The sequence below is a fragment of the Physeter macrocephalus genome, chromosome 5 (assembly GCF_002837175.3).
Source record: "Physeter macrocephalus isolate SW-GA chromosome 5, ASM283717v5, whole genome shotgun sequence".
Classification (NCBI taxonomy): domain Eukaryota; kingdom Metazoa; phylum Chordata; class Mammalia; order Artiodactyla; family Physeteridae; genus Physeter; species Physeter macrocephalus.
Window position 1 is genome coordinate 39,001,689 of NC_041218.1, and position 14,914 is coordinate 39,016,602.

Consider the following 14,914-nt stretch of genomic DNA (forward strand, 5'->3'; position numbering starts at 1 on the left):
AAGCTCCGGGTTCGCGCCCCGGTCTGGGAGGATCCCACATGCCGCGGAGCAGCTGGGCCCGTGAGCCATGGCCGCTGGGCCTGCGCTTCCAGAGCCTGTGCTCCGCAACGGGAGAGGCCACAACAGTGAGAGGCCCGCGTACCGCAAAAAAAAAAAAAAAAAAAAAAAAGCTCTGTCTTTTGCTAGGAATTAATTGGTTGGTTGTATAGTTTTAAAGCTACATTTGAAGTTTGGGAATGGTAAGGGTGAGCAATGACTTAGAACTCAACATAATTATCACTGACATTAATTGAGCTTTTATTTTGTTCTAGGGGCTACAGTAAGTGCTTTAGTCTATCAACTCAATTCTTCTTACACCCCTGTGAAATAGGTCAGACTCCCATGAGAAAACTGAGGCACAAAGGTTACTTTATCAGTGGCTGAGCTGAGGTGTTTAACTCAGGCAGCCCAATTCCAAAGCCCGAGTGTTTGGCTACCATTGTGTGTCCCTTCCAAGGGAAATTTAATTGATAGTGATGTTTTAAGTACATTTCCGCCCAGCGCTGTATCCTAATGATAGTTTTTAAATGGCTATTACTAAATGGAGAGATAGGGATTTGTAGAAAGTTTGATATTAGATATCCCATAACAGGGAGAGACCCCCCCCCACCGCCAAGGTTAACTCATACAATAGATTTTTCTTGACAATCTTAAAAATATTTTTTTGATATTTATTTATTTATTTATTTACTTGGCTGCATTGGGTCTTAGTTGCGGCACGCGGGATCTTCGTGTAGCACGCAGGATCTTTCATTGTGGCATGCAGGCTCTTCGTTGTGGCATGTGGGCTTCTCTCTAATTGTGGCCCTCGCGGGCTCTCTAGTTGTGGCATACGGGCTCCAGAGCGCATGGGCTCAGTAGTTGCAGCACTCAGACTCTCTAGTTGTGGCGCATGGGCTCTAGGCCACATGGGCTCAGTAGTTGTGGTGCACGGGCTTAGTTGCTCTGTGGCATGTGGGATCTCCCCAACCAGGGATCAAACCCGTGTTCCCTGCATTGAAAGGTGGATTCTTAACCACTGAACCACTAGGGAAGTCCCTTAAAAATATTTTTTGTAAAAGTTATTTTTTTCCAGAAGCAATTAAAGAATGGTAGATGGCAAGTGCTGGTGTTCTTGTATGTACTTACTTGAAATGTTTACTTGATGTGCCCATCTGGCCCCTAAGAGTAACACCTCAGCAAAGATGTCTCCCCCCATGAGGCTTATTGTCTGCTTATTTGTTCTATTTTGTTTTCTTGTTCTCTTGCTTGTGAGATGAGAATAAGCTTCTAAGGCTGTGCTCTCACTTGAAACAATCTGAAGATCAGAGTCACTGATTGTGTTACTACACAACAGAAAGAACATAAACGTAGACCCTACCTTTACTGCAGTTTGAGAAGCTGACTTGCCGGAACAAACGGAAAGACTGGAAAATTGCCTAGCAAGTCTGGGCTTATGTAGCTTACAGCCGGAAAGCTAAGAGGGACTTACTTGCATGAAGGGATATTAAAAGAAACATGTTCTTGTTTGTTTCCTCAGGATGAATAGAGAAGAAATAGGCTTAAGTTAAAGCAAGCAGGATCTAGTGTTCTAGGGTAGAGGTAATGAAAAACCTCAGGATTTTACTAGTGGTGAGATCTGAAGTTTATTGATTTTTTAAAAATCACAATTGTGTAAGAATAAGCTAGTATATGGGGTAGTTTTAAAGCAGTCTGGTGTACCATTAGGAAAACAGATTTAGTGTCCTGGAGCTTCTTTGGAGAGTTAACACTATGTATTGTAGCTTGTTTTAATTGTACGTGTTTGAGTTGGGAGCTGTCTAGGCAGTTCTCTACTTAGAGTGATTGTGCTTCTAGACGATGCAGAAAGGCTTCCAGCCAGTTTTACCGGTGTTATTATGGAATGGCACCTAATGCAAGCAGGACACAAATGAACTTGCCCCAGCTAGTCTGATTCCTGATGCGAATCAAATAAGGCCCCCTCATCAGCAGCCTCAGTTTGTTCCCATGGGCTGCTCTGTGAAACTCTGTACAGGATTAGACCCAGCTCCAGAGCAGCAGCGCCGAGAGAGAGCAGAGCAGGGTGCCCACACAGCTCCTGAGGTGACCTTCTTTTTTTAGTATAAAACCTCCTTGTGCTTTTGTTGTTGTTGCTATTTTCTGTAACTTAATGTTATTTATTGTTTTGTGCTAAAATGGTTAGTTTGTAAATTTTGCTCGTGAAATCAAAGAGGTAAAGATAGAAGGAGAAAAAAATGTGTTTAGCTAGCAGAAGAGACCTCTTTGACCTATAATGTCCTGTGACATTCAGTGGGACTGATTTCCGAGAGGAGTTGGTAAATTGGCTCTGTGACAATTCCCACAGAGAAGTTCTAAAAGTGGCAACGACAATGCCCTTGAAGCAAATATACAGGCTGTCCAGTAAAATACTTTGAAAGGCTGCACTCATTTGATGTGTGAGGTCTTGATGTCTTACATGTGTGTATTATATTTGATGTATTTATGAAAAGAATTTGGTCTCAGCACTATATAGTCACACCTCACATCCCAATCTACCCTCCAAATAAAAATATAAACAGATCTCCCAGCAATAATGACTACACTAATAAAAGGATTTTTTTAGCTAGGATAGAAAGACTTGATTGTGTCAGTTTTGTACCTTTGGTATTTGCCGTTATTCAAGTCACAGCTTTAAAGGTTTTATTTGTTTGTTTGTTTGTTTTTACATTGTGAAGAAATAATGAGAGAGCTCAGAGCAAGGACAGTTTGGTGCCAGTGAGGATTGATTCACACAAAAAGCTCTTGCATGTCAGCAAAGGGCAAGTTGAGTGTTCGAGTGCTGCTGACCTGGCAGCTTGGACACTGCAGGACATTAGCTGTTTGTCCAGAGAAACTTGCTTGGGAAAATGAGAGCGCTACAACAAACTATTACGGAGGTTTTCTCAAAAAAAAAAAAAAAAAGAGAAAAAGAGAAAAGAAAAATCATCAGGGATTACTGTTTCACCCAGAATCTCCTCTAAAGCGTTCTGTCCTTACACTTATAGACAGCACTTAATATTTTATGTTGTGATTATTTGTTTTTATTGCCTTTTTTTTAATATCAAAAAGGACTTCTTCAAAGGTAAGAGCCTTGCTTTCATCTTTTTTTTTTTTTGCTTTTCCTGCCTTGCGTTGTACCTGGTACAGAGAGGTGCTCAGAATACTTCTGTTCAATAAGTATCTGACTCCCAAAATATCTCTGCAAAACCTTTCTAAATTCTGTGGTCTTGCAGTTTTTTTGTCTGTTTGTTTTACCTTTTTCCTCTATTTGTTTCCATAAAAATAGGTCAGGTGGACTTTTAGAAGGCAGTAGTAGCTTAGTGGAAACGGAATGGAAAAGTAAATAGAATTAAATCTATATTATTATTTTTTTCTTTTTACGTACTTTAAATTTTAGTTTTTTATTGTGGTAAAAGACACGTATACAGAGATTATTATTTTTAGGTTAATTTATAGATGTCTCTGAACTATAGTGTATGCAGTAGGTAATTAAACATGTTCTTCTATGTTTCCAGATTCCTTTAGCATCAGGCCTTTGGTAAGGATTATAATTGCATATTATAATTTTATTTCTATGAGAAAATAGCATCAATTTATATAATTCTGATCTAAGGTTGTTTGTTTGTTTGTCTTCCTAGAGGGATTCTAGCAGTTGACTCTGTGAAAGACTGGAGTTGGAATACTAGGTTCTTACTCTGTGATCTCGGGTAGGTGAGTTAACTTCTCTGAGCCTCAGTTTCTTTATGTTTAAAACAGGGGTAGCAAAACATACCTCACAGGCTGTTGTGAAGACTAAATGACTTACTATATGAAAGTATTCAACATGTTACCTGAATGTTGGTGGTGGCCAAGAAGTTGTGTGTGTTTGTGTATGTGTGTGTGTGTTTTAATTACTTGTTATTTTTTAACCTAAATAGCAAAGTATAGTATGATAGAATTTTCATGGGAAAAAAGAGCTTATCAATCATTACAGTATTATTAGATATAGCTACTTTGTGTGCTGATAATCATAATGTATATCAGCACTATTGAATACTTAGTATGCATGGAAAGTTGTACTGAATATTATATTTTAATCAGATTTTAAAAAAATATGTGTTGTAATGCAGAAGTGACTATATGCTCTGGGGTTAATTAGAGACTAAAATGAGATTTTTGTTTTATGCCTTGCAGTTCATATTGTAATTTATTTAAACAGAAGGGGGCTATAAATTGTATTTTAAAGCAGATACCTCTCATGAGACATTTGCATCACTGAGCACTGTGGACTTTTGAAAGTATTTTCAAAACTACTCACAGGAGGATTTGTCTCAGTCATTGAAGAATTCTTGGACAGGACATAATAATTTCTCATCCACTAGAGAAATGAGATTATTTTAGAATAATATTTTAAAATGCAGATCCTGTAAAAGATGATAGATGACTCTTCTAAAGTGAGATTTATTTCCTTTCTGAGTGTAGACTGGAGTGGTTAGACTTTAAGAGCATGACTGATTAGTGAATCTCATCTATTCAGCAGTTCTAGAGTGTATAGATTCCTGGCATTATTAAAGCAACCATTTACAACTTATTTCTAACAAAGTTCTTACGAGGGTAGTACATGTAATGTGGTTCCAAAGACATGGAAATCATTTCCAAGAGAAGTTTTAGATTTTAGTGATTTTTCAAAGAATTGGGAGCTATCTTTCGGGCATTTCATTGCTCTGCTACTGATGGTACTGTGTGATATCCTGAGAATTCGTTTAGTTTTTATGGTTCTTTGTGTCAAACCCATGTCGCTCCTTCTAAAAAATGGAGAAGAGGAAGCCAGAGATAAAATATTTTACCTCATGTTTGACAGTGACAGAGGCAGAACAAGTAGCACTCCAAATCTAATTTCTTGGGTTTCTTTGGTTTTCCAATTGTAATTTTAAAAGAATCAGTAGTTTTTAAAAAAGTAACGTAATCCTAGCCTATTTTTTCCCAAACATTATTACTTTTCTTCTTTTCTTTAAAAACATATGCCTTACCTTCCCTGACCACCTTATTTAAAATAACACCATCCCCAATGTTCCCTATCCCTCTGGGCCTCTTTATTTTTCTACATAGCACTATTGCCATCTGACATACTATATATTTTTCTTGTCATTATCTGTCTCCTTTATTATAAAAACTGCAAGAGTGGGACCATGTATCTGTTTTGTTTACTGTTGTATTCCAGTGCCAAGAATAGCACCTGACACATAGGATGCTGGCAATAAATATTTATTGCATGAATGAAGTCAAAGCAAACAAGAAAACCTATGCCTTGCTTTTTTGTATGATTGAGTAGTTCTTTTTATGAAAGCATTTGTTTCAAGAACAATTCATCTTAAATATACCTTTAAACATTAGCCATTTCCTTTTCCTGGTATCTTTCTGAATATGTAGTTCTAGTTTGGGAGGTTTTAATTTTTACTTCTCATTTTTCAGATAGCACATGGCCTTTTTGCAGAAAGTTATGTTGCTTCCCCACGATTATCAATGTTTGCACTTTGGGGCAGGACACCAGCTCTCAAGTCATCTGTACTATGTCTGGTCTCCCAAAATGGTGGGCATCTATGGATTTCTTTATTTGTTTGCTTACTTGTTTGCTTGTTTCTACCCACCATTTTCCACAATGAATTTCAGGAGGCCAGCTGTCTTTGAATCGGCAAAGTTCCATACACACTCATCTCTGTTTCTACTCTACTAATCGATCAGTGTTGGGTCAACTAGAGTTCAAGAGTAAAATCGCTTATTATCTCTTTATCCCATTCCTATAGAGAAGTAGTCCATTTCCCCAAACTCCCTTCTTGCTCGTGTAATGTTTTCCTTTGATGCTATTTTTTTTAGCCGTGTTTCAAATAGTGTCTGTGAAGAGTCAATTCTACATATCCTCTTTACTGTCGATCATTAGAGGGAAGCCACCTAGAACAAAGCAGCGACAATTGAATTGCTGGCTGGGTTCACGAGTGAAACTGTGAGGACACATCTTTGCCCTGTTGGGTATATTTGGAGTAGATCAATTTAAATGATGGGTCTCCATGGGATAAAGGAAGGCACTTCTCTAACAATGAATTCTACATGATGGGAAACTCTGAGTGTGTGACAAATGAGGTTATTTTTAATTCTTGAAACTTGTCATCAGAGAATTATCAGCCAGGTGGACTTTGGGGCCAGCACTTCAGTTGATAGTTCCCTTTTCCAGACAAATTTAAGTTCCATTAATGGATTTTAATTGCACTGACTTTTTCTGCCAAGAGTGGGGATCATGGAAGTTAATAACCTGGTATTAAAGTCAGTAGAAATCCTTCATTTGGCTTCTGATTGTTTCTCGGTGACAATTCTGCTTTATCCTAGGAGTGATACATTTATCACATTTGACACATGTTTAGTCAAGTTAAAGAAGCTTCTTCTCTAAAGATGTGCTTTGAGATTAGTATCTAGTTTTTCATGTAGATTGGGTAGTGTAAATCTCCAAAAATTGCATGAAGATTGAATTCCTAAAATTGAGGCAATTGCCTGTGGATTTGACATGATAAATGTTGGTTGGGGACAACACATTGATTTTCATTATGTAGCTGCAGGACGTAGGCATGCTCTGCATATTCATTTAATGAACTGTTCGTGTTTAAAAGATGTCTTTGGGCCCTCCAAGCAAATGTGTGTGATGCTAGATTTTTCATATGAATTTCTTAGAAGAATAGATAAGAATTGTTCCTGAATATCCGAATAAGCTAAGATGGGAATCAAAGATTGCATGATTAGGATATGATTTTGCCCTTGTGGAAGGAAATATATAGGAAGTTTTTTTTTCCACTGTAATACTATATTTTTGTTGAGATTGTTGTTGACTAAAGTAAATATGAATTAAAATATTAATTGGTGCAAGGGTACTACATTTGATTAGCAATCATTGCAAACATAGGGTTCTTCCTGTTGTTTGCCATGCCTTTGTGTCTTTTATCTGTTTGGTGAACCTCTAGTTATCTTTCATGTTCCAGATGGCACATCACCTCCATGAGGTCTTCGTCTCTCTGCTAAGCAGAGTTGGTAGCTCTTTCTCAGTGATCCCTTTATTGCTTGGAATTGTCTGTTATAAATATAGATATCTATTATATCTATTACAGCCATATCGTAATGTATTATAATTATTTTTATGTCTCTTTTTTCCAGCAGATAATGAGTTTTCTTTGGGCAGAGATGATGCCTTAGTCACTATTTTAATGTCAGCTCCTTGATTAGGATCCCATATATAGTAGGTTCTTTCACTGGGAAAGTAAACAGACAAAATTTCCTGTGTCTACCTTTAGTTCACTTGTAATAATCCCTACTTTGGGGCTTGAATTAGAGTATGATGGTGTAAAAAAAGCCAGTATGTCTGAAAATTTCATATGGATGTGTTAGATATAAGAAAGAGACTGATTAAAGATCCACCAAGTTAAACAGTTATACTCTCCACTGCATCAGTAAGTCAATTTAAAAATATTTTATTATACTTGATTCTGAAAAGGCAGTATCATGAATCCTGCTTTATTACTACCTAAATGTTGTATACCTTGTATAGCCATTGGTTGGTTTTGAGAGGTTTTGTATGATGGAAAGGATATTGAAAGAATCAGACTAGAAAGAGATTTTAATCTTCTGTACTTTTCTCTGTAATTTGTAAACTTGCATCCCATACACGTCAGTAAAAATAACTCTATACATTTATTAAAACTTCAATATCTTCATTTATATTTAGAGGGGTAGCAACATAAAATTGAAAACCTGAGAGTTGTGAAGAATGTAAAGTCATCTTTTAATAAACTAAATTGCTCCTTCAAAGAGCCTATAAAACTGAAAATCGTTCATTATAAATGTAATAAAAACTTATGAGTCCCATTTTATTAAAACTACACCCAGTTTCCTGTAGGCGCTGGATCTTTAGAGGTAAACCAGTGACACTTTATGTCTAGCAACATACATTCTGTGAGATATGATATCTACTGAAATGAGGTTGGTGGTTTTAACTGGATCCCTAATGGATATCCATTCATGTTAAAAGACTGGAATTTTTACTTTAGCAGAGTTTGCAGCTTCTGATAATAATGCACCCAGACCAGGTTAATGATAGTAGTAAATTACTTACTACTGTAAATTCCTTGAAGAAACAGAACAATAGTGAAAGATAAAGCTTATGCTTCTACTCGTTGGTGTGTTACATCATCCTATCATCCTGTAAAATTCTTAGTCAAGTCAAATGATATAGATTAACACTGTCACAGGATATTAACTTTCTAGTGATTACCATTGACCTTTCTTTTTTCCCTTCAGGTACAGTATTGTTTTTAATGTGTTACAGGAGAATCATTCACTTCTAGTCTTTGGCTGCTTCTCATTGTTTTTCACTTCTACGTATATTTCATATTTGGTTCTGTTTTGCATATTCCATACACATATTTCCATATTTTTTAATTGATTATGGTTATATTGATGGAGGTGTTTTTAAAGCACAAAAGGAAAAATGATGAAGTGACAGCCAGCTTGTCCAGTAACTCTTAGCTTTAGAATCAACTAACTTTAAACAGAGATACTTGCATGTTTAAATGAGAGAATTGAAGTATTTAAGTTAATATGCATAGGTCGTATTGATTTATTCAGAAAATAAGGCAAGGTTTCTGGTAAATGGTGGCAAACATTTTAAGTGTGTTCATTCCAATTCCTTTCTTGAAACACATCCCATGAAGAAAGAAATTAATTATATGATTGATTCTAAGGGCAGATCTGGAGCCATATTTAGAGGAATTGTCATGTCAGGCCAAACCTTCAGCCAGTTTATGCAGAGTAGAGAGAAGATTTTCTTCCTCTTCTTCTGTTTTTTTAAAAGATTTATTTATTTTTATTTATTTTTGGCTGCGTTGGGTCTTAGTTGCAGCACGTGGGATCTTCCTTGAGGCATGTGGGATCTTTGGTTGCGGCGCGCGGGCTTCTCTCTAGTTGTAGCCTGCGGGTTTTCTCTCTTTAGTTGAGGTGCGTGAGCTCAGTAGTTGTGGCACACAGGCTTAGTTGCCCTGCATCACGTGGGATGTTTGTTCCCTGACCAGGGATCGAACCTGCATCCCCTGCATTGTAAGGCGGATTCTTTACCACTGGCCCACCAGGGAAGTCCCCATTTTCATCTTTTTAAAAAAATGAGTAGAAGGAAAGCCTTGTTTATTCTCCCATTAGTAATTACATTCTGGTGTCCTGGAGAACAAGAGAAGAGTACTTGCCCCAAAATGTGTGAGAATCCTTGGAGAAAGTTTTTAATTAAATCCTAAATATCCTAACCTTAGCTCATCTATAAAATCTTCATTACTCTGTTTAATGTCATCTGTCTGAATTTCTAAATTATATTCAGTGTTTTTTCCTTCTTGTTGGTTGCTGTTATTACTGTAAGGCAGATATTTGTCTCCAAATCTCTTCTAATGTGTGAAAATTCCAAAATATGAGAAATCTTCTAATTTGAAAGTAATGATTTGGCAGCAAGAGAATTTTTCAGGGGAGCAAAATCATTTTAAACTTTTGAAACTTCAATTTCAGCATTAGGTCAATTTATCATTTGATAGAATGTAACAGTACTAAGTAAGCACATTGAACACTATCATATGGTGTACTAGTTCTGGTGGGTTTTTAATATGATTATTTTTCTTATCCTTCCAGCTGACACCTCCTTTAAAATTTCTTGGAATTGAGGTTTATATTTGAGAAGTACCGTTTTCATTTTTAACTGATGACATATTTCACTTTGGTTTGTTGAACCCCAATTCCATAATTATTTTTATCTTTTTTTGTCTTTTTAAAGATGTATGGAGATTTTTTTTCATCAGATAATTAACTATATTGCTCTGAGATTTATTTTCCTATAAATGCTTAGTTAATTTACAATGTAATTGATTGGCTTATTGGAACTTATTGATGGCTGCTGTATTTCCTCAACCTTTTCAGTATTCTTCAGGTCATGTTAAAAAAAAAACACTCATTATTTTAAGTAGTCTTTATGAATTCTAGAGAATGCATGGAAATTTAGGGTAGCTTTGTTTGTAATAGTGAAAATGTGGAAGCAGCTCAAGTCAGCCTCAATAGGGGCAAAATAAATTGTGAAATACCCGTTCAATAAAATACTACACAGCTATGAAAATTAATGAGCTAGTTTTGTACGTACTGTTAAAAAGAGATGTCTAAGGTATATATTAAGTCAAAATGAGTAAAATGTAGAATGCAAATAGTTTGAGTGCATTTATGTAAAGCTAAAGCTGTACAGATATGTAAATAACAAACATATATACAGAGAAAAATTTTAAATGATTTCTGAGAACCGTTAACAATGGTTACTTCTGGGGAAAGAAACTAGGAAAAATGAGAATAATTTGCATTTTCATATTAATTTCCTGTTTTTCTGCACTGCTTTGATTTTTCTTTTTTTTTTCCTTTTTCTTTAGCCTCTGTTTCTGTGCCTTTTTTTTTTTTAATGAGCATGTTTTATTTTTAAAACAGGAAAACTTTTTTTAAAAAAGTACCCATTTACTTAGGAAATAATGAATAGGAGACTATTCTTTTGGTGTCTTCCATAACCTTTTTTGAATGAAAATTGATTATCTTCTAATTTCCGATGATTATCACGAAAGCTTTAAGAAAAATGCCACGTTGGTTTTCATTTAAAACTTCTAGTGTCGAGTAGGTCATTTTATTGAACTCTTTTTTTTTTTTTCTTAGTTTGCTTTTACAGTTTGATTCTGAAAATGAAGAGCAGAGCTCTGCCTCTGCTTGTATGGTGTCCCGTGAAAGGTCACTACCCTAAAGCAATTTGTTCTTCAGAATGAACAATGTAATCTTTTACTTCATTCTAAAATATTAATTATCTTGATTAGTTAGTTCTTGTAAGGCCAGAATTAAGCTTGGTTTAAAAAATTAAATTTGATTGAACACTGCAGCATTCTATTCACATTGCCAAACTAAATTTATAGATTTGGAGACTACTCAGACAAACTTTTTTGAGTATGTTAATTTTAATTTATTTCATATTTTTCTGATAATTTCTAAACCTTAAGTTAGTAATGTTCTGGAAGAAGCATGAATTTTGAAATCATACATATTTGTAAAAAGTACTCATAGGATGGTTAAAATTAAAATAAGTGAGATAACATATGTAAAGTACCCTGAAGAAAGACTTGGCCACATAACAGACCTTCAGTAAAAATATTTGTATGCATCTACTTTTAGAAACAAAACTTCATTCATAATAAAAATCATATACAGTGTAAAAGGTAGTGTGGCAATTGGTAAAGTGATGCAATTAAAATTTTACACTGATTTTTGACTCTTTACTTTGAATGTATTGACTTCTCTGGCTAGTGTTGCCTCTTATATTCTTCCAGCCTGTCTCACTTTTATTCCTTTTAACTTTATGCTTTGATGAAATTAGTCTTCAAAAGCAATTGATAAAGTCAGCTCAGTTTGTAATGAGATCACAGAAACTGGCGTCACTTGAAACAGAGCTGATAAGTTAAAAAAAAAAATGTTTCTAGCCTCTCATTCCATCTTCCAAAGGTATTAATGGGATTTAGGTTTCTACTGTCCTTATTACTTTAAATTAGAGAAATGCTGTTAATTCAGCAGATTTAATAAAAATCTTTGTAATTCTATATAAGTATAAATGGAAGCCAAAAATCTATTACTTGGTAAATCTTTCATACACTTTACAATGTAAGTTTTATGTAGTGCCAACTAATGTATAAAAACTGACATAGTAGGGCTTCCCTGGTGGAGCAGTGGTTGAGAGTCTGCCTGCCGATGCAGGGGACACAGGTTCGTGCCCCGGTCCGGGAAGATCCCACATGCCGCAGAGCGGCTGGGCCCGTGAGCCATGGCCGCTGAGCCTGCGCGTCCGGAGCCTGTGCTCTGCAACGGGAGAGGCCACAACAGTGAGAGGCCCGTGTACTGCAAAAAATTAAAACAAAAACAAAAACAAAAAACTGACATAGTAAATAACATACCAAACATCAGCAGTTTTTTATTAAAATAATTTATTTTTTTTAACAGTTCACTAAAATGCATTATTTGAAGCTTATTATACCTACAAAAATCTATTTCTGCATTTGAAATATTACCTCTGAAAATAATAAGTAAAAAATTGTTTTATTGTGGGGGGGGCAGTTTAACTGTATAGCAAAATAAACTGGAAGTTTAGTGTCTGCATGCTTAAATCTAATTATAAGTTGATACTGACTGGAGCTAGACAGTTATGTTCTGTATCAGTGATTTTGTGATTTAAGGTTGGAAATAATGGTAACTCTCCTGCCTCACAGAGTTGGTGAGAATAATTTGTAAAAGAAATTTCATAAAGGAAATACTGTGTTTTAGGTGTTACTCTTTTATTTAGAAACAAATACTGAGTAATACTTTTATCAACTGCATATGGTTTTATTGGATTGTGAGATAAGAACTATTCATTTCCAAACATTCATTCAGTACTTGGTATTTACTACACATTGTGCCGGCAGTGGGTATAGTGATAAGATGAGGTTCTGGCATTGATAGAGCTCTTTGTTAAAACAGAGTGGAGCATTAAAAGCAAATAATTTTGATATACAGTAACAAATGTGGTTAACAGATGTAGTGGGACAAAGCAGGAATTAATTCTGTTGGGCATCTCAGGAATTCTTCCCAGAGGCTGTGCTTGAAGCATGGTAAATAAGAGTGTTAACAGCAAAATGGGATAATGGTGATCATAAGTAGACTGAAATTAGGTAAATATTTACTTCAGTGTTGAACAAATACTAAAGGTAGAAGGAGAACAATAGTCAGTTCTTTAGATGTTTACTGAATAGCTACAAGGGATAAGTCCCTGTGTTAGCCACCGAGGGGCTACAAAGCTGCCAAGGTCTGGTGCCTGCTCTAAAGGAGCTCACAGTCTGGCATGTGTGTGCAGGACGAGCTGTGCCCCAGGGCAGGGGTGGAGTGACGGTGCTGTGGGAACTTCCTGCTGTCTGACCAGGCCAGGGCATAACTGCTGAATCCCAAAGAGCAGCTGTGAGTTTGTAAGTAATTCGACCTCTTGAGTACTGAGTTAAAAATGAACTGACATGAGAAAGGAGAGAAATTTTAAGAAATTAATAGTATTTTTAAAACATATGTGACATAGTCTTGAAGGCTTAAACTCAGTTGATGGGTAAGGTACAGTTTAAATAATGGGAAGCTGACCCATAGTAAGGCCAAAGTAAGTGTCGAAGTAATAGGTACAAACCGTGCTATCAAAAGGGATCAAAATTATGCTGTCTACAGATACTATTGCTTATCTCATCTAGAATCTCTTAACTAGGTTTACCAGTCAACATATTTACTAAAGAGATTCCCTATTGATCTCTAAGTCATTGCCCACGTAAATGAGTTCTTCTTTTCCTAATCTGGCTGCAGCTCTCTAGTCAAGATCTCTGGTTGCTGAGGACTTCCCGTGCACAGAACTGTATTTAACACCCCTCTTCTCTTTCATCTCAAATAATCACTCTTGAGAATTCTAAAACCTGGGTGAAATAAAAACTATTTCTTTCTTTAAAAAAGGTTGCAGATGTGTGCTCAAGGTTTTATTCTGTTTTTAAGAACATTTCTAGGTCTTTCATTGCAAATCTTTATCACACTTTTCCACCATTGGACATAAATTTGCTCAATTTTATTTTTACTAGGCCTTTAAATTTGTTGATCTGTTTACTCATTCTTACCTCCCTCATTCCTGGAGTGGGAGAAAGGCACTTGAACTCAGATTGAAAAGCAAAGCTTCCTCCTGTGTTCTTCATCTGTCACTCTCTGATTCTTACCAGCTTCCTTTTGTATTTTAATTTCTTCCCTTTCGTCTTGAAACAGGCTAAATTCTTCAAAAAGGAAAAGAAAAAAGAAAAAGAGGAAATTCCTTATACATATTTCCCCTTGCACTTTTCCTTTCTCTTTCTACCTCCATCTTTAAATAGCTCTTCTCACTCACCATCTCTATGCATTTCCTATTAATACTCCATCCACTGCCCAAACCATCGGCTTTACTGCAGGAGAGCTCGCTAAGGCTGACGTGGACTTCAGGTTGCCAAACTCAGCCTCTCCTTATGTACTTGGTCACTGCCCCATCTACCTGGTCAGCCATCCCTTCTTAAATTCCTCCCTTGCTGGGCTTCCCTGGTGGCTCAGTGGTTGAGAATCTGCCTGCTAATGCAGGGGACACGGGTTCGAGCCCCGGTCTGGGAAGGTCCCACATGCCGCGGAGCAACTGGGCCCATGAGCCACAACTACTGAGCCTGCGCGTCCAGAGCCTGTGCTCCGCAACAAGAGAGGCCGTGATAGTGAGGGGCCCGCACACCACGATGAAGAGTGGTCCCCGCTTGCCACAACTAGAGAAAGCCCTCGCACAGAAACGAAGATCCAACACAGCAAAAATAAATAAATAAAATTAATAAACTCCTACCCCCAACATCTTAAAAAAAAAAAATTCCTCCCTTGCCTCATCAGCTACCACTCCCCTTTTCTTACCTCTGTGACTTGTCTTTTGGTCTTAGTTGTTTCTTTTCCCTTTATCCTACTTAAAAATGTGGCTATTCACTTGAGTTCTGTATTTGATCTTTTCTTTTTTATACTTAGCACTCCCTTGGGCTGTCATCCACTTTTCTTTGATTAAACTGCCCAAATGACTCTCAAATCCAGTCCAGATTTCTCCTGAGTTCCAGACTCATAGCTCCATCTGGATGGACCAGGCACTTCAAACTTGGAATGTTCCAACCCTTCACTGATTTATATCTGCTGTTAACTAGAATTGAGACTTCTCTCTTTTAAAACAAACAATTCATGCAATTTT

General features: G+C 36.5%; 1 protein-coding gene across 11 annotated transcripts in view; it reads left to right on the plus strand.

Moving 5' to 3' along the window:
• The window catches only part of IMMP2L (inner mitochondrial membrane peptidase subunit 2), a 904,212-nt gene that overhangs the window by 341,860 nt on the left and 547,438 nt on the right, over window positions 1–14,914 (plus strand). For 7 of the 11 annotated variants that reach the window (XM_028489867.1, XM_028489863.1, XM_028489865.1 and 4 more), the window contains exon 5: window positions 3,696–3,764. The exons of the other annotated variants lie outside the window; for them this stretch is intronic. In XM_028489867.1, coding sequence (XP_028345668.1) covers window positions 3,696–3,764 — 69 coding nt within the window. The remainder of the gene's footprint in view (window positions 1–3,695; window positions 3,765–14,914) is intronic. 11 annotated transcript variants of the gene reach the window in all.